Source organism: Larus michahellis, chromosome 3, assembly GCF_964199755.1.
Source record: "Larus michahellis chromosome 3, bLarMic1.1, whole genome shotgun sequence".
NCBI lineage: Eukaryota > Metazoa > Chordata > Aves > Charadriiformes > Laridae > Larus > Larus michahellis.
The window spans coordinates 74,217,418-74,238,571 of record NC_133898.1 but is presented as its reverse complement, the minus strand read 5'-3'; the positions used below and the strand labels follow the sequence as shown (position 1 = coordinate 74,238,571).

General features: G+C 37.0%; 1 protein-coding gene across 2 annotated transcripts in view; it reads left to right on the top strand.

Moving 5' to 3' along the window:
- NKAIN2 (sodium/potassium transporting ATPase interacting 2) overlaps positions 1-21,154 on the top strand; it is a 561,651-nt gene that overhangs the window by 279,523 nt on the left and 260,974 nt on the right. For both annotated transcript variants that reach the window (XR_012586233.1, XM_074580840.1), the window contains exon 3: positions 20,599-20,679. Coding sequence is in view for 1 of the 2 variants with exons in the window: in XM_074580840.1 (XP_074436941.1) it covers positions 20,599-20,679 (81 nt within the window). In the remaining variant the exon portion in view is untranslated. The remainder of the gene's footprint in view (positions 1-20,598; positions 20,680-21,154) is intronic.

Here is a 21,154-nt window from a genome sequence, read left to right as displayed (position 1 = left end):
TTTTACAACATTCACTACTGTGGCTTCTGAGTGCCTTCAAATATTTTACATTTTTAGCATTTTAAAACTGAGAAAATTAGTCATATTTCTATGAAGAAATATATAGATACAAAGATAACATCTTCTTCCAGCATAATCTGTTGCTTTAGGAAGTTTTTTAACCTCTTTATTTCATTTTTTTTTCTTTTTTCTTCTTCTTAGTCCATTGTTTTTATAGAGGAGATTGTGTATTGTCATTGGTAAGGGAATTCAGTTCTGATGTGTACTGTCGGTTAGATATCCACTACATTTAACAAAACCAAAACCCAAATTTCATTCTTCAATAGGATTATATTTAACATTGCATTTTATTCAGCCAGGTTTCTTATGCTTAGCGAGTACTTAAGTTCTAGTGACTGCGATGGACTTTGCTGAAAGTTAATCATATATATTTACACATATTTTTGAACAGGGATTAAATTAATCATGCTAGATTAGAGCATTAGATCTCTAAGAACTATGTAAGATTTCTGCCCGTGCAATAGCTATTACCTGATGATGACCCCAGGATTCCTTCATTTATTGCTGTTAGTTGATTGGTTCTGTCACAGAAGAGAAAAGCTTCAGAAAAGTTTGATTTGTCCTCCTGAAATCTTCATAGGTTTGGACCTGGTTTTAGAATCCAGTGTGAAATTCCTGAGTGTGCTGGGTAAATATTTTCAGCGCCAGCTTAATGTTTTTCCACTTTACTTATCACATAGCAAATGTACTGTCAAATTTTGCACTGTGTGGAGCTTGCTAAAGGGGAAACACAAATGGACATGCGGGAGTAGCGTATGGCATGCACACAGAGAGCGTAAACATCAGTAAACAGGTTCTGCAGCAACTCCAGTGCAGGTCATTAAGAAATGAGAACTTTGAAGGGAAGTCATGCTAAATTGTACCATTGTGTCTCTAATTTTTAGCCCTTGAAACCAGTCAACTCTGAGTCAGTTTTAATTATTAACACATTTGGGTGGCAAAGGGGAAAATACTGAGGGATAAGAAATTAAACAAAACAAGTGACTGCTTCTGTGGGTGGCAAGAAACAGCAATGTTTCTGTTATGAAGGTAGAAACAGTCGTCATAGATACAGAGGGAGATGATTCCGGAGCCAGTTAAAATGTCCATGGAAAGTCAGCCAATATTTGATAATATTGCTAAAAGTGAAAGGAAAAGGATAAATGTGGGGGAAAAAAAACCCAGTATGGTGAAGTTCACAGTCTACAGCTATCCAGTTTTACTCTCAAGCGTAAATATAGCAGAATTATTGCATCTCTGATTGACAAGAATTCATGAACTCATGATTTTGGTTAGAGCTGTGTACTCTAGCAACAGAATAGACACCATGAACTGAAGTTCTTGGGTCCTGAGTTAACAGTAGAGCAACAGGTGTTGCAGTTGAAATAACTGCAAACATTTTAATACTATTTAAAAATTCTTTCAGATTAATAACCTCTGCTGGCTTTAGAAAAGGTTTTAAAAATTTCTGCCAGGAAGTATGATAAGATGATGATGAGGTTGTTGTTAGTTTTTTTGTAATTTGTTGAATTTGTTAGAAAATATGGTAACGTTTTTTCTGATTCTTGTGCTTGCAAATGCATCAATAAAGCCATCAAAGCTTCTCAGACACTTGGCCACAAAGCAATAGGAGTTTAAAGATAAGACTATAGATTTTTTAGTAAGGAAATTACAAGAAAATAAGGAGATATCATTTATGGAAGCGGGGTGGGGGGAATAAAGAAAAAAAAGTAGTTACTATGCCAGGCAAAACATTGAAGACTGCTTACCTGATCTTTCCTAAGACAGCAACACAAGGCAGGAAATCTCATACTATTGGGAAATCTCTAAATATGCCAGAAGCAACTGACAAGCGTAACGCTATTCTTGGAGTACAGCAAAGCTACAAACAAGCTAAAAAAATATTTCAACAGTATGTCTGACAACAGAATGAAAAAATTAAAGACATGAGTTCAGTTGTAAAGTCAACCTTGGACAGAAATGGCATTAGGCTGATATTTGAATTTTACTGGCTGCTCAGGTGATGTTTGGATTACTTGCTAGGTATATTTGCACAGTTTTTATTGCGTTATTCAAAATTAATCTGATCTAAAACAAAAGTATCCTTGTAAATAACATTGGAATAGGAACTTTGTAGTGGTATCTATAATTCTTTTTTTTTTAATCACATTAACTGAAAAGGAGGATAGCATAGTAATGAAATAGCATTTATACTGATGATCTAACAGCAATCATGTAAATGTAATTAGATATATTTTCCCCTTCCAGGTCTCAAACATTTCCATTAAGAACAAAAATGAATTCTTATTTGAACACTGGGGCTAAAATCCTTCTTTGTTATTATTAGAAAGACATAACTCTGTTTTTCTCCTTTTATTCTTGCAGTGCTGTATGCACATTTAGAATTTATTAACATTTTGAAGTTTGTTCTTTTGGCTAGAAAATGCTGAACACAGCTTAAAATGTCATCATAGGAGGGTTCTTTGAGTAAAACAGCATCCCTTTTTCTCCAGAGGCATCTAAATTGGCTGTGCAGCTCTCCCACTTGAGGATAATATGTAACAAACAGGAATAAAAATGTACTTTTTTACACTGGGATCAAGTCTCCCACATGTTCTTTTGTGTTATTCATTACTTTTCTATCTGCAACACATTTTTTTCTTTGTTTTACCTCAGATTTTTAAGCCCTGATTTAAAGTCTTCAGAATTACAGGGGCTACTGCATAAGACTCTTGTCCATCTATAAATTGCCTTCCTTAGCATTTGACCTGGAATAAAAATGATCTTATCCAGCTAGAAGGTAGTTAACTTTAAACAAGTGCATTTTAAACAGTTAGACAACTTTTACATACATTTTTCACAACTGATCTTCAGTTCAAGAATCAGAAAGAAGTGTTATTTATATCACATAATAGGTTTCTGTTAGGTATCCATTACTGAAAGGGTTAGAGCAGGTATACTCTGCATTGTTTGGGAAAGTTTTACCCTGAACAATCTTTTTCTTGATAAACTACCATTTAGAAGTACAATGGATGTCATAGCTATTTCCAAATCAGGACTGGCTTTCACAGAAATGTTCAAGAAATGTTTGTCTGTGGAAGCGCCACAACCCTTGTGATATATCTTCAAAAAATACAGCTCTCTGGATAATAGTCTTGGTATCTTCTAGTTGTGAAAATAAATGAACCCAAGCCTTCTTTTCTGCTTTCTAATTCCTAAGAATTAACATAAAATGGGAAAATTAGCCATAATACCAACTCTTACGGCATTCTGTTAATTACATCTGTGTGTCCAGACAAGCTATGCTTTACATGTCCAGCATAGGGTCCATTTCTTACTTGCTTTCTAACATATAGAGAGTGACGGAAGCAAACTAATCATACAAAAGGTTATGAATTTGCTGGACAGCGCATTATTTCTTTCCCCTGATTTCCTGTGATTTCTTTATTGCTATGCCAAATCCCCAAGGTTTGGAGTAGGTTGGGTATCAAAAGGCATATGGGAAGGAGCTGTAGACTTGCCACACCGAACAGATATTCTCACCCAATCTGTCATAGCAGTGATTTATACATACTGGCTACAGATGATTTTGGGGAAGGATTCTGAACAGTGCAATTCATGCCAAAGTCAAGAATTTAGAGGACTAACATGTTTCTTAAGACAAAGATTTAGGACTTTCCTGTAGCTGGGTAGTTGTTCCCATATCTTTCTTTTATCAATAAAAATGTTGTACTGTAGGCTTTTTAAGGCTTAATTTCTGCAGGTTTGTATATAGTGATCTTTCAGTTTCCACAACAAAATAAGGTATTAAGACAGAAATCCCTGGTGAATCAAAACAATTGTACAGACCAGCCTTTGGCTTCTTTCCAGTGAGAGTTGAGAGATCACATCTGCAGTCTGCACTTGAGACCTTCTATAAGACTTGCCATTTATTAGTTTGAATGTTCTGCACGAATATCCCATGGGATAACTAAAAAAAGATCCACTTCATTGCTTCCTAATACACCTTCAGCAGGCAAAAGCATCTGCACACTTAGAAGAACAGCTCTGGGGTAAATAGGGAATGTGAGTTAGATATCCCAGCCACACAGCAGCCTCTTATGATGCTTCATCTGCTTTCTGCAGCATTTTGTTCCAAAATGAGTGCCATGGGAATTTCATCTTGACAATAGGTTCTCACTTAAACCAGGAGCAGACAAGGTTGCCACAGAATTAAGTCAGCCAAATACACTGCAAATGTTGGAGCTGGGCAGAGGACCAGCGTGCACTATCCTTTTTTCCCCATCCTTTCACCCCCAAGCAAATGTGGACTCAGGTTGGGTGATACAAGCAAGTGCTCAGTAATGGGAAAGGACAGAGATTTCTAAAGATCCCCTCTTAGTAGGTCTGCCTTCTGCTACTCAGCCCAGTTAACACAATGAGCATTTGCATAAACCCTGAGATGAATCCATGTTGACACTGCTAAGCCAACGCTTTCTGATTCCTTCAGACCAATTCTGCCTGGTGGGGGAGAGTTCATTTTCTACTTCTATAGCTAGGTCTGTGTGACAAGTCTATGGGTGTTTCAGATTTCCGTCTTCTCATTTTAATGTCAAACCACTTTGCAGTTACTTCCATTGCTTTTCAATGGAAGTTTGGTCCTGCAGCTAAGAGATTGCAAACATAAGCTAATTGTTCTTTTATCTTTCTTGGCATTTCATTAGTGTTCTGGGACAGAATCCAACTGCCATGGAAGTTTTCTTAATCCTCCAACTCTAATTTCTTGCTGACCACTACTGACCTGATAATGATACTCTGACATTTTTCTTTTTTTTCTTTTTTCCCTTGGAGTTTTATAGCTATCTTTCTGGCTTTTGTTCCCAAGTGCTTATGTGAGGCACAGATCCTGTCTACATTTTAGAATTACCTTTTTCTTCTGTCAGTGAAATTACTCTTTTTATGCCTTAAAGATGGGACCATATTCTGCAATGATCTCTTGTGTTTATGTATTTGGACATTATCTTGTTTACTTAAACTTTCACTCAGTCCTTTCTCTTTTGAGACTTTTTCTCTAACTCTCTTTGCAGTATTAATATTCTTATTTCCCTTACCCTTCTTGCTTTGGAAATTCACCCGTTTGTTCTCTATATTACTCTTGCTATGGGATGTCTGTAATGAAGGAATGAGGGCAAAAGTATTTCTAAAAATGAGGAGAGTTGACCAGCAAAAACCAGCAAGATTTGAATAATCCACTGAAATTTCTTGTAGACGAAAGGACAGCAGAGCCTTTCTGTGGGACTCTGTTTCTTTTGAAGTATCATCAAAGAATGGGGACATCTCTGCTGAATGTTACTGAGGTCCCAGCAGTGCGTTTACTCAACATCTGAAGTTCTAAAGGGGGATAGGGAAAAAGAAATAACTGGATCTATGTAATGATCTGCATAATGATAGTCAGGTTTGGCAATAAGTGTTTACACATAAAGTTGTCTAGCATTTTCCATTACAGGACCTTGATATTAAACCACGTTTATGAGTGAGCTACGGTTAAGCCCTTCAAACTAAATTTTTGCCTAAGTCTATTTATTATTTTACATTTAAAGCAACTCAGCCTTTCTGATCATCTAGATCAATGGAATTAACAAAAAAATCAATGGATTATGTTTTTTATAGCCATTACACTAATGAGTTCTAATAATTCTTTTTTGCAATGTCAATGTGACATTTGACATGGAAAAAAAAGAGGGAAGAGATGCCACAGGGCATCGTTTCAGGCTGTCGTTTGTTCCCGTTGCAAATTCATCTAGCTTTGTTTGAATGGGCAGTGATTTCAAATTAGGGGATGGCAGCAAATTCTAGGCAAGAGAGCCAGCGTGCAGCCGTCCGTCCCACAACTGAGCCGCGGTGCTGAGGGAGCAGGCGCGGCTCGTACTGAACAGACGGACAAACCCTGGGGGCTGCGCAGGCCCTCACTCTGCCTGTGCCACTCCTGGCTTGGGCAACTGGCACCTGTGTGGGATGGAGAACAAAAGAGACCATCCTTTCTTTAGGCCATGTGGAGGAGAGGAAGGAAGCCATCATTCACTGCAGGGAGAGGGGGAAGGGCAGAGCACAGAACCCTCTAGCCCATATAATTGTGGGTGGTGCGGTGTTGCCTCCTGTGATTTTGTTGCCTTGTCACAGAACTGTTCTGAGAGGCTAAGGGTCTCTAATGTCTCATGTGTAGATCAACATCTTCTTGTAATAGTGTTTTAGGGTTTCTTTTTGTGTTCAATGTTTCCTTTAAATAAGATAGAAGTACTTATACCTATGTATTAACAGAAAACTTATCTTGGACCTAAAAGAGCATTCTCCTCTGGCTATCATCAGTTCATGTGGAGGACACTGCTCATCACATGTGGCTACCTGACTGCATAACACCCACTATATAAGTGCAGATGTGAAAATACCTACATGCACGCTTTTACACGCACTGGAACAAGAGTCTAATAAAGCTACAAATGCAGCACCCAAGACTGAGAAAGTTTCAGAATTGAAGCTGCCTCTGTGACCTTTATTTAGCCACCTGTGTTTTTGAATTATGCTATAGTCTTTAATTGTGTGATCAAAGTGACCATCTCCTTATTAGTGCACAACATGGGTGATGAATAATGTGCTTGCCTTCCGCGTCCCAGACTCATTCGTGGCAGAAATTTCTCATGTCTAACATGGGACTAATAACTATTACCCTGCCCAGCCAGGGTCTTAGGAAGGTAATCCATGCTTAAGATGTACTCAGAAGCTGCAGTAAGTCATCTAGCCTAAGAAAATCCAACAATCAACTGAATGTGGATGATGTGTGGATGAATGTCAGTAAATAAAGCACAAGGCTGGACTGGGTGACGAAGATAAAAAGAAATATTGAACAGCAGCATCCAGTGAACCTTTGCTGTGATACATGAGAAAGAATTGGATGTTGATGTAAATTAACATGGGTCACTTCTCATTCTTACTTTTCTTAATTTTTCAGTATTTTACTTACGTTTTCTTTGAATGCTTGGAAGCATATTTTTTTTCTTTGCATGAAATACGTTATTGTGCTTGCACGGGAAATTATTTTTGAAACATACAAGCAATGAGGCCAGCAGCATATTCTAATTTAAATCAAGCATGAAATATAAGCATGAACTTTAGCTTGCATAGTTGCAAGTTTTTTCAATGGTCACAAAGTTATCCTGTTGATCTTAAGGCAACAGCAATTAAAAAATGACAGTATTTTCCTACTGGGTGTTTCAGTACTTATTTCCACATACCAGGAGGAGTATGCACTTGGTCTGGCACTCTGAAATGGAATTGGAGACTGGGAGAAACCTGTTCAATTTTCATTATACGTTACAGAATATGGAATAATTAAGTCTGGTCTCTTCAAAAACCCATTGCTTTTCCAAGCAAAGTTATCAGTCTGTCATGCTGTTGTCTCTTGTCATAAAACTGTCATCACAGTCTCTCTGATGTGGCAATGCTGGGGGCACTGGCAAAGCTTCTTGGCTTGGTGGTGCTCAGATTTTGCATGGCAAACTAGGTTGCTGCAATGGAAGTCACATGGCTCTTCTGCCACAATGTGGGAGCTACCATGCCTTTCATTACTAATGTCATCAAATACCACCTTGACATCTGGATATATTCCCACCCCATTTGAAGTATCAGCTGTTTATTTCCTCACTGTTGACCTTTCTTACCTCCTTATAATTTGTTGAGCTATCATCCTTTCAACAACCTGCACTTTTTTTTTCTTTTTTTTTTTCTGAAAAGTGCTGGGAAAGGGTCTGTGTAACACTGAGTGTTTATCAAAATAATGGATATGCTTTTCCATCTGAGCTGTGCATAGGTTCTAATACAAAGAAAGATCTGTAAGAATCAAAGAATGGAGGAAAAACTGGGTTAGGAGGAACCCCTGAAAATCATCTTGCCCAACACCCCTCGCAAAGCAAAGCAAAGTTGTATAATCTTATGTTTCAAGGCAGCTTTTGGACCCTGTAGTCATACCGTTGGGTTTCTTGATTGTATTTGCTATATCTCCTAAAGTTGTTATATCAGAAATCATGCTGTAATTGATGGTATTAATGATACATGACAAATTCGTACTGGTACCTTGCAAGTCAGTTTAATTCCCTCATCGTGTAGTTCTCAAGAATTTTTTTTAAAGACTTTTTTAATTTAAAGGTTAAATAATCTCCTTAGATTCCAATTTGCTGAGTTAGGACTGCTGTAAAAAGAATATGTAGTCTAGCCTTGGCTTGAAATAACATCTATGCTGAACAATGATTGTTTTCAGGTGATACATCCAAAGAGAACTGTAACTGTATTTTAATTTGATTTTCTACACTATCCCCATATATTAATGATGGATTTACAAGAACTCTAGAACACTGTACTCCAGAGGTGTTTTTTTTTTTTTCATAAATCTTTTCCAACAAGTCTCCAGCCTTTGGATATCTCATTAATCACCAGTTTGTTGTAGAAAATAATCTTTTGATGTTGTAAACGTTTCTTGACAGAACTATTTTAACTAACTGCTTTCACCTCATAATCAGTACTTTGTACAATTTATTTTTTTTTTTTCATCATAGGAAATAAGTAAGGTTTCCGTGAACTATTTTTCATTAAATTCCTCTTGAGAATGTGAAAATGACAGACTTCTTTATGCCTAAGGAAATAATGTGATGTTTTTACTAGGAACTATTCTGTGATTAAAGGTTCACATCCAAATAGCTGCAGTTTCTTCTTTTACTTTTATATGTAGATCCAGTTTTATTCTATTGTAGTTGTTAGTTTTGATGCAATTATGTTCTCCATGGAATTTTGTGACCTTGATTTATGCAATGAGGAGAAAAACATTTTTAAAATAATATATTTCTTAATTAAAAGATTGACTAAACTATGGATACAAACTGAAAAAAAAAAGTTCATTACATTTCTGTGGGAATGGTGTGTCATCTCTGTAGGACAAACTAAAGGCTATTTAGAACATCTCAGGTATATGTTGCCATATAATAATCCATTTGAATTCCTTTTTAGTGTGATCCAGTTCCTGCATTTGCAAAGCTCTCTTTGTTTCAAAATGTGTAAAATGAGGTGAGGTGGTATTTTTGCATGGTTTTTTGTCCTTTGAATTAGCAGCATTTAGTGCACAATACTTAAACTATACCCCTAACCTACCATACTCTCTGGATTTTATCTCATAATGGCTTTGTTTATCAGTATCTTATCTGTAGATACTGCTTGCTTTCCCTTTGACTACCATTACCATATCTTTCTGTGGAAAAGAGATGTAAAAATGGTTTTGGCAAAACTCATCATCAGTGAGTGCAAAAAAAAGTGCTCAAAGACATAGTCTATTAGTATCTCAGCACTAACATTTCTTCCTCTGAAAGAAATGGCACTTTCAGGGTTATACAGGCTACCCATGTAAAACCTTTATTTGGCACCTCTGCGCACTGAAACTGTCCAACTAGCTGATAAGCGGGCACCATGCCACTGAAGCAGATGGGCATAGCTGTAGAGAGCCAAAAGACAATGTATGTGCATCAAGTGTGGATGTTGGTGGCAGGCTTCCCAGTCAATGATGTCTTAACGATTAAATGTCCCGAGTTTTTTGCATCTGTAGTTACAGAGATGCCAGCCTTACTCCTGGATGGTCTTTGAAAGTCTCTCCTGTTTTATTTTTAAGATATTATAAAGAATGTTTTGAGAATGCTTGATCTAGAAGGTCTTGAGACAAGAAGATTAACAGCAAAGGAAATAGTAACAACAAAACAGTAAAGGAAATAGTAATGATAACCTTTCTGAGTCCAAAATAGGCACATGCCCTCACCCAAAACTGAGACACAAACTGGAATTCCAGAGGAAGGATGGCAAAAACATTATTTTGGGTATTCGAGAGAAGCAGTGGAGAGAAGCAACAAGTATACTCAGAGAAAGAAAATCAGATCATAGAATCATAGAATACCAGGTTGGAAGGGACCTCAAGGATCAAAGGTACAATCAGAGAAACGCAATTACCATGATTTTACCAAAAAAGAAGGATTTGGAGGTTGCATCATGAATGAGGAATGAATAAGGAACATTATGCTATTCTTCCATTGTATCACATTTAGGGAAATAGAATTTGGCCAGTCTATGTGCATTAAGAGTGCTGGACAACAAAACTACCTGATTACATCACCAGTTTATTCTCAGAACTGAAAGAACCTATTGCATGCAATAATTTTAGCTAATGTTTTTTGATGCAAGTTGAAAGTGAAGGAAAAGATATGCTAAGAGAAGGTTTTTTCTTTGTTTTCTGGATAATACAGAGCCAAACATGCACACAGAGCCAGGTATAAACCTTCCCGAGGAAGGCCATAGTTCATCCAACAAACAAAAAATGTATGATGTGTTCTGGTGATTTGAGTAAAGTCAGATATTGATTGATTGATTGATTGATTGATTGATAAATAAGGGAGACAATTTTATAATCAGACTTCCTTTGAATATATACAGTCTGGTTTCACTGTGAAATGAATGGTTTTTTAGACACACATAGTCTTAAATGAAGTCACTTGAAAATGAAGTCCATTTTGCATTTTATGGTCTTTTAGAAAGACTGATGTTTGAGTACCTACTTTTATTTTATTGTTATAGCTTCAAATTTCTTTTTTATCTCATTGAATATATTCAAGATTGAAAAAGACTGAAAAAAGCCATGTTGTATTAAAACATACTGATCTTGACAAATCAAGCAGTCTTGCCAATCAGATGTACCAGAAGGGAATAAGGGAAGGGGAAGTGTGTTCGTTGTCTTCCTCTCTCCCCTCCCTGTGGCTCATTAGCATCACTCAGTGAGTCAGTCACACTCATGTGGGCATGGTGACAATCTCATAGGTATGCACCCCCAACACTAGAACGTTGTATCTAACCCAGTACTCACCATACAGTTTCATGAAGCTAGTTTTTGTGTCTCTAGAATCTGGCTCCATCCACTCCAGCTGTCTTAGCCTCCTAAACAAAATTAAGTCTGGCCCCATACTACAGTTGGCTCTAGACAGCTGTGCTAGTTGGTGTCCCTTTAAATACGAACACTCTGCAAATCCATTTGATGTATGTTTGTTATCTCCAAAGAATGGGGAGTGACCTTTGCAGTTGACCGGTGCTTTCAAAACAGCCACTAGCCTCCCAAAAACTGAGTTGCCAGCCAGTGACTTTGAAAGTCTGTGTGCTCTGTTCCCCAACCCTGAAACACAAACGCTCCTAGTAGCTTAGCCACCTCCCAATTTTCTTCCAAAATTTTGGAGCGTTTTTAGGAATTTTTGAAATTTGTGCCTTACAAAACAGTTCGGAGAGATGTAAGAAAGCACCTGATGGTCCTCACTTATATTTCCTGTGACAAATGTATTTTTAGCTTCAATTAAATCTGTTTTAGAATATGAAGGACTGAACTCAAAGCCCTGTGAACTCAATGGCCAGCTTCCTCATGGCTTCAACTGTTAAGGAGTTAAGCCAGAGAAAATGAAAAGAAGAAAACAATACCTGGGAAGCCGAATACAAACCTCTCAATTTATCAAAAAGATGTTATTGTAAATTGTTCAGTTTTAGCAAGAATTTTGATGCATTCACTGAGGGAGATGGATTCCCTTTATGAATAGTTGCAGTTGGCATCCAGATACTGAGGCATCAATAAAAGAATCTAGATAAATGTCAGTAGAGTTCTGTTCCTAGCAACAGTATCTATTGATTTCGTTTTTTGCATTCTGTTAAAAGTGAACACTGAAAGAATTCTGAGTGTCCTGATTTGTATTTTTAATAGGGAATTTAAATGGGTACAGCTGCTAAAAACTCCATTAAAATAAACTGTTCAATGACTGAATTATAATCAAGATTTTTCTTTTTGGGTGTTTCTGAAAAGGCCAGAGACACCAAGGGAACAGCCAATACATGTCTAGCTCCACCAACATGCTGATGTCTGAAGCAAATTATGGCTTACTACCTTTCCAGTGAGAAGCGCTTCTCATTAGATTACAGCAAGAATATATTTAAGTTTATTTTATCTGGACAAAACCATCTTGCCTTCCTGGCTGCACACTGTCCAGTTCAAGCAGGAGGGAGAGACAATGTTTCCACGCAGGTCTGGTCACTCGGCAGAATAGGCAGCTACTATGGCTGCCTGAGATTGAAAAGGACCTAGAGAAGTCTCCTTCTCTGGAGATATTCAAAACCTACCTGGATGCATTCCTGTCCAACCTACTCTAGGTGAACCTGCTTTGGCAGGTGTCTCCAAAGGTCCCTTCCAATTCCAACCCCTACCATTCTGTGATTCTGTGATTCTGTGAAGTGGTCCTCAGCTGGTGAGGCTGGTTTACTCTGGGTGAAATGCAAGCATATGGCAGGGTGAGCACATCACAGAGTCTATGTGGAGAAGCGCTGCTGCCCCGCAGAGGGTTTGAGCAGTCAGTGAGGCTTGTTGGACTACCCTCAAGAACTAGTACCATCAGCGCAGCCTCTTAGTAGGGTGATGGTCCATAGACTGGGCAATGGCAGGGAGGGAGCAACGCCACTTCTTGCTAAGGCACTATTACGTATTCTGCAGAAAAACAATTGCACAATCTATTCTTGAGCATTTTCCAAAATATTTCTTAACAATCGAGGCAGACTTGTATATATAAAAATGTTCTTCCACCTATTGCTTTTGTGCTAAATGTGTGGGATTTTTTTGCAGCAGGTTTATTCCATAGTAAGAGCCACTCTCAGGTGATGCCTTGGATAAAGCAGTAGCAGATCATAGTAGCCAGTAATCTTATTCATTTTTCTTTTTCATTGGTAATTCACTGGTAAAATGTTTGGTGGTGCTACAAGTAAAAGTGAAATTTAGAGCAACAATTCCTGCAGTTTTTCCCTAAAATTTAATAATACATCCACAGAAGACAGCTTGAATTCTTGTGAATGCAGTTTCTACACTGATCACTATGTACGAACTCTGAGGAAATCCAGGGCCTGAAATGCCCTTAGTGTCTTAAGAATGGTCTAGAAGGCAGGGTTTGGAAAAATTATTTCAAAATATTTCTAGCCCATGCATTGAAGAACCAAATGACCTCCAAAATCACATCATTTTGATTTCTCTTTCTTTTTGTTTTTAATGCCAACTATAATATGAATTTAATAATGCCATTTCAAAGCCATTATTCAGACTTTTAGATCTTGTACAACATTGATTTCTAGTGCCATTAGCTCTTGAGGTAGATGGGTAGATTCATATTGGAATGGAAGCAAATGGGTAGAAAAGGATTGAAACAGCACTATTTAAGGTTCTCAAGTTATTTCTCAAAAAATAGAGATATTACTAGAATTCCAATATAATTAAAGCATTTTTGAGTGAGATTCTCTCTACTGAAGTGTCATCTAGAGTGATTCTCTCTACTTAAGTGAGAATTACATATCATGTTACTTACATTTAATTAGTCATTTCTATTATGAGAGACTTTATAATCTCTTCCACAAACAAAAGAAAGAATGCTGAAAAAACTAGGAAAGTAACATAAGAGGAAAAATATCCATCCATCTGCAAATATATGCATGTATATGTATGTGTCTGCAGCTGAGTGGATATGTACTGTGTTGCAGTAAATTGAGTATTCAGATATTTGAAGTTGCTTCCTGCTGGTAAATATTTCACAACAAAGATGTGATCAAAAGAAATATAGGAATTGAATGATGAGTGAAGCCAAACCAACAAAATCTCTACTGCTAAGGCAAAAAGATAAAATAAGCATATCCTGTTAAAATTTCTGCCTTACCTTACTTTCTTTAGTACATAAAATGTACTTTTGTTAAAAAGGTCATAAGCATTAACATATGGATGCAGAAGAAACCTAAAAAAAATCCAGAACAAAACAAAACAAAAAAAGAAACAAGAAGAAAAGAATTTGAGATCACAAGAAGAAAATTTCTCTGCTCCCCATTTGTAAGAAGAATAGCAGACGTATAGTCTTTTTAAAAAAAACCCTCTGTTTAAAGTAACTCTTTAGTTACAGAATAGTTTCATATGGGGATCTAGAATATTTGTAAGACCCTAGTATACATAGTAGATTGACTGTACAATGCTAAAATGGAAGTTATTTATTTATATGTGCCTACTTTTACATTTTAGCCATTCACCCTTATAGCATCATATGAAAAGAAACCATTATTTATTAAGAACAGAGTGACTACACTGAGAAAATGTTGTGTATCTTTCTTATGAAGGCTGTATGAATGGGCTGATATGTTTCTTGAGTTGTTTATGGGTTCTTGGAATGGAGGTTTTTCATTTAGTGTTTAGGGTAATATTTTAAGATGGTACAGTCGGACACTGAAACAGACACTGAAAAACAAACAAAAGTAATGCAGTACCCAAAAGTAGCTTCTATGTTATCACTTCTCCCAATCTTTTCCACTAAAACCTAAAGAGCTGTGAATCCAAGAAACAGAAAATGAACAAATGAATGATTCAAGCTTAAGCATTAATAGACCGTCAGTGTGTGGGGGAAACAAGACACAATAGTTTTCAGATGTCTCTTCAGCAGTCCTTTGGGGATATTTTACAGTGGTGATGTGTTTAAATTGCTTTGTTCTTTTTGTTTATGTGGAAAAAAGGGAGTGCATATCTGCATAGTGTACTGTTACTATCTCATTTTTGATGTCACTGGTACAAGATTTTTAATGGGCTCTGTGACATTGGGAATTTTGCCTTGGAGGAGTTTAGCGTTCCAAACAGCAACGATGGAGTGATCTGTGTCAGACACTGAGAAATGAGCTGAGCCCTGGAAGTGTCTTTTTCTTTCAATTGACTGTAATGGGAATCTAGACACTGCTCAAAGTGTCTGCATTGCAGACATCTAAATGTGGACAGATGGATACTACTTCGGCAGTAATGTGCTCTGTAGAAATCCAGCTTCTCTTATGCAGGAGTTGGAGCTATGTCTTCAAAAAGAAAGCTCAGTTGCTTTCAGTCAGTTTTAGCAGACAACACTAATTATTAAAATGTAATGTAAAGGAAGTAAAATATCAGAGACTTTTTGTACCTGAGGGAGCAAAGGGAAGGAGAAAATATATGCACATTTGTGACTGATGAAAGGCTGAGGAGCCAAGGTCTCACAACGCCAAAGGGTTAAAAAATTTCCTGATAAACGCAAGCAGACAAACTAGACTGTCATTGCAATTTGAGACAGAAAAGTCCAACAACTCAGCAATGGATTGTACAAAATCAATTCATGTTCACTTAGAAACAGAAACCCACAAAGATGAACAGTGCTGTGACACTATAGCCATGATTGATTAAAAATAAAAAAATACCATCAAGAAAAGGTCTAAGTCCTAACAATATGAAGAATTGGGACAAACAAAACTAGTGCAAGCTGCATGCTGTGACAAGCAACATGCAATAAAAAAAAATCCAGAGGATTATATCATTCTGTAAGAGCTTCCCAGTACATTCAAGAAAGTGAATGAACGTTTATTGAAGTTGAACTGGTTGCACAAAGCCCTCTGCTGCCAGGAACATTATTATTTGTTGTCCAGGCTACTGGTTTTGGCCCTGAGCTCTCTCCCATTGAGGCCTGTAGGTGACTGCTGGGCAGGGAAGACTTTCATCTGGATCATTAAAAGCAGAGCGTGGTTGCTATTTGTGTTAGACTGCTGAGAGCAGTAGTTCTGCTTAAAACAGCTGGTCCTCATACATTCAATAACTGAATCTCTCCTGGGCATGAATTTGGCTCCTGATTCCGCTTTGGAGTCAGGCTATGGTTTCTGATCCTGCTCTGCACCGGTGGCTTCACACTGAACTTGGGCTGGCCTTCTGCTGGCTTCTAGAGCTGGACTCCCTACCACGCTGTGCTGCCCACACCCTCATCAGCTCTCAGGGGAAAGCCTCAGGCAATGGGAATGGGAAGAAAATGGCAAAATGTGCAGAGCAGATTAAATTAGAGAATGGTGCCTACTAAGTGGCCACATGAAGTCACCCCGTAGACTTCTGTAGGTGGCACTTCAAGTGGACTTCTTCCAGGGGAGTCCAGGTGAGGTCTTTTACTAGTTCCAGGAAGATGGAAACAAGAGGCAGAACTTCTGCTGTTTGGTGCTTAAGAGGTTTGAACAGGCAAGACCACCAAAGTTATGGCAACTAAACCATGGACTTCACTGTTCAGGAACAGCTGACTCCACCAAATAATTGTTTGTATTTCAGAGGGGCTTTTCAAAGGTAAGCGGAGCTGTAGGCATCTCAAAGATTAGCTGAATGTTATCAGTAGTTTAGATGATAGTATGTTGGTGCCAAGCGTTCAGAATTTGACTTATTATGAGATTTGATGGGGAAAATATAAGTTTGAAAATTTTATTTCTAAGTAATGTATCTTCATAGACAGAGGAGATTAGGGGAAAATAACTTTAGAAGCAAAGTTAATCATAATTGTGGACAGTTGTTACTGTGTTATTGGAAAGAGGTGCTCCATTCCAGACATGCTGGGCTCAAGGTTATCTTTGAACAACTCAAGTACTGTTGCCCAGGTAGCATAAAAAAATCACACTTTTAGTTACTATGGTAAATGTAGTAGTTATCATTTTAGAAATGCATTTAGTTTCTTTTTCATGACTGGAGCGCAGAAGGGTCTTGGGGCATAATATTTTCAGATTTGGAAGAGTCTGAAAAAAATTTTGTACCTTTCTAAAAAGAAAATAATTAGCAAATCACCAAATCACAACAACAATTCAATTGCTTTGAATTGCACAAGGTAATATCTTGTAGGTCTGGAGCCCTTGTATCCCTCAGTCAAATGTGACTGTTATCAACTCACATATCAAAAAAGAATTTTGGAGCAAGAGAGAAATGCCATGTAAAGTTCTGTGAAAAAAATGCTTACGTTTAAAATGCTCATAGCTATCAGAGTTGCTCACCATTTATACACAAAAGTTGTGTGACGTCTTTCTCCTTCAGGCAAAGTGACAAGAGTGTTATGTGCGAGTTCTTGTGACCAGGTTTATATGAAAGGCAGTAGTGGGCTACCTGGACCTTTGGTTCTTGTGTCCTGTCATCATTTTTCTATTGGGCTGTGGAATTAAGTCCTGTCATTTAATTTCTTTGATCTTCAGTTTCCCTGATAGTAAAATGGAGATAATGCGACTTGGTGACCTTTGAGAGAAGTACGAAGAGGGGTGTACGGATTCTTAGTATTACAAGTATTTTAGTATTTCAATTTCCCATTCACTATGAAAAAAGACATCATATAGTAATTTCTGATGGTTGATAGCAAATTTTCAAACCTGTAAGTACACAGTATCAATAAATCATAAACTAGGTAATGCTCATAATTCTTTGTAAAGGGTTATAAATTCATGTTTACTTGAAGAATGACAAATGTATTCTACCACATAAGAGCTGTATTTATATATTTTACAAAAAAAGAGGTAACTTTTAGTGACTGGATACAACTTCGCAAAAATAGTAAGTATTTCAATCTTCAGTCATAGCCTTCCAGTTATACCTCTTTCCAGTTTGGATTTCCATAAAAATAATAAGCTGTGTTGTCACTGCTATGCCACCTGTCAGTATCTCCTGCTTGGTCAAGTGTGTGTTCATCAAGGTTCTTGTCTTGTCGATAGGTGACTACTGTAACATTGTGGTGGCTTCTGTCAGATAATGCAGCTGTCTTGAACTCCCACGTATAAGAAAAAAATACAGCTATATCCCTTTGAAGAACTCTTATAAAATGTGTTTCTAATTAGATACATATAATAGAGAGTATCAGAGGGATTTGTTCATTGTCACAGACCTTCAGAGCTGAATCTCTGCAGCAATTTTCTGAAGCAATAGACAACAAGAGGTATTTATGGCTGCATGTGATCCAGTGAGAAGAGGTGTGCTAGATCTGAAGCATCTGAAATATGAAGCAGTGGGAAGCAGAAGCATCCTTGTATTTCAAGATAATTATACTTGGTGTTTATCCGCAGAATTCAGGCAGCAAGCACTTAACGCAACATTTCAAAAGGAAGCAGTTTAAAACAAACTTTTAAGAGACGTTTTTAAGCCTTATCTGTAGTCCAATAAGAGCAGATGCTTGTTAAAAGAGTGTATCTAAAAGTCAGATAATTTTTTCTTTTTTTTTTGGTGATAGACTAGACAGTGGAAAAGAAAAGTTTCACTTCTTCATGTAAGGCTCGATGCCAGGACAAGCAGCTCCAAAGTGCCTTGGAGTGTTCTGCTGGATGTGCTGTGCACAGGGAGCTTTTTAATCAGCTGTTGCATACAGGCAATGTGACAAGTTGTACCATGAACAGCCGATCTAAGGAAACCTAGTTTCCGGTGGCTCTGTCCCACATTTTTCCTATTTGTGTTGGCTGATAAAAGATAATCTTGTACATCTTCCTGTGTATGAGGACATTATAGAGTTTCTCTTCCCATTTTTAGGCTTGTTTTCCTGAAACTTTTGTGAAAAAATATCTTTGAATCTTCTAGCCTTTTTTCCAGTTTGCTTAAAATTGTTCAGGAGCATAGGAGTTCTTTCAAGGGAACAGACATCGCACATGGATGTTACTGCTTAAGTCTCATTTCTTTGGGAAACCAGGCTAAATGCAGTATTTAGAATTTTCGCTATAAGAAATCCAATTACCTTTGTGTGTCAGAAGGAATAGTTGTATTAACTCATCAGACTATTTGTATACTTGTATATAACACTAAAGTATTAAAATAATTGGCAAAACGCAGCAAGTTAAAATGCTGCAAAGTTAGAAAAAAATGCAAAATTAAAGTTATTGAATCTAAATTAATTTTTCCTTCTCTTGTTCTGGTAGTTAAAATGCTCCATGTTACATGCAAAGCCAGGTGTACCATGAGGAAGCTACAGGAAAATGAAATGCTCAATATACTTAATGTCTCAGAGTTCAGTTTTAAAAAAACTGTGAATGTGTTAAGACCATGCATCTGAATTAAGTTCCTATGTTCCAAAATTTTATGAACAGCCTGTGTTGAAAAGGTAGATGTGCATTAGAGTGGCCATGAGATCGGGCCTAAATTTTACTCATGTTTGGTTATAGTCTCATTTTAGATCTCCTGAGAAAGGACAGAATTGTATTATTTTCACAGTATCTAGAAGATTAAGTAGAAAATGGCATATTGAATAATAAACAATCTGATGCAAAGCCGCTCTTCCAAGAGAAATGCAAGAATCCTACATACAGTTACTGAATTTAGAGAATGAGATTGTCATTCATGAGAAAAAATGGTTTGTCATATATTTTTTATAAGGGATGGATAATGTACAGTCTAAAATTTTGTCTGCTTATTCAGAAGGTGATATAATACAGAAGTGTGCAGAAAACAGTGTTTCCCAATTTGAAAAAGTAGTTTAGCAAAATTTAATCAGTACAGTTAGGAGAAAAGACAACAACACAAGAAAAGTAAGTCTGTAAATACTTGAGAGAAATGAGATGGTGATATATAAGGAGGAAAAAGCCCTCAACTATAACAGGTAGGGAACAGTGCCACACATATGCAGTGCCACAGGTCTGTGGAATGAAATTGGCAAATGTGCAGAATTGAATTGTGTACAACTAGAGGATAGCTACAACAGCCATTAGAAAAACACTTGTAGATCCTAAGGTTTATTAGATGATGGAATAATTTGCCAAGGGAAGTTCTCAAGCACAAATATTAGATAACAGTAGCAACAGCAGGTCAAACTTTATTATACAAGATCCTCCAGCATTACGGCAGGGAAATGTAGTTTCCAGTCCTAGCACGTAAGGTCTTATGAATACAAAAAAGAAGTCAAGGAATAGACAGAAGGAGGGAAAACATATACTCCATTACTCACATCAGAAGTGTGAATAAGAAGTTTGGCAACCACCAATAAACAGATATTGCTTAAGCATGAATACTTGTCCTATACACTGTAAAATAAAACAAAGTAAAAACAAACAACAAAAAAACCCAGAGAAACTGGCAATTTAAAGTACGGTCTGCCCCTGAGGGTGTTGAAAAATTATGAACGATGCTTTGGAATATCACAGAATATATTGATAGAGGCAGCTGTCATGACCAAATCCCTCCCTATTTTGTAGAAATAGTGCAAAATAACCTATATATAGGTTTAGTTTTTTGAGACTAAATCCAAAGTGTGGCAGAAGCCAGTGCCTACTTCAATTAGACTTTGTTATTTAGTAAGTTATATTTGAATAAACATTTGAATAAACAGCTTTGCACTTCTCACATAAAATTGATATTACATGCCCCTCTTGATATTGCAGTATTCCCCATTTGAACAATAATAAGAGATCGGATTAGTCTCTATTCAAATGTCAGATCTCTCAACTGTTTTCTCAGATACAGATTTTCTGATGTGTCAGAGTACTCACTAGGTCACTCTAGATTTTGTCTGTGAAAGGGAAAAATTTATTCTTGATTCTCTATGTAACATTTTTATTCATATGCACCAGATTTATGGTCTGTTTTTGTCTTGGATTGAACTAATGGTCTAATAAACTAAGTTTAACTCAGTTGATTCTGAAATTATTAATGCACTGTTTCTCTCTTCCTCCCTGCAGTATGCTGTCTGGCTGGTCCTTTGGGTTACCTGGAACGTGTTTGTTATCTGCTTCTATTTGGAGGCTGGCGACCTTTCAAAGGTAATTTACCACTGGATACATTTAAGCCATCAGCACTGTGTTAACATGCCCCAGTTGAAAAGCTGTGTTTTGTTTTACTCATCCTCTTGGTGTTGTTAGAATGAGGATAGTAAGATGGAAATTTGGAGTATTCTGGAAACGTTAGAAACTTTTAATTTAGACTAATAATAATGAGCATATACCTTCTGATGCCCACAACAACAATGGTATATATTTTTTAAAAGAGAATTGCCTCTTTTTGCCCCCTCAGTAACTCTGCAATGCAAATTTCAACTCTGTGAGAGATACTAATTAGTGATTTCATGAATACAAAAAGTTACCATCTCAACGTTCAACTAGTATTTTTTGTACCATTTAGCTTGCTGTTACTTAGCTGGATTCCTTTCAGGGGTCTTATACTACGGCATAATAATTATAAAACAAGGTGTCTCGTTAAATTGAAATGTAGACTGAGGTACCAGAATAGATTGCCATT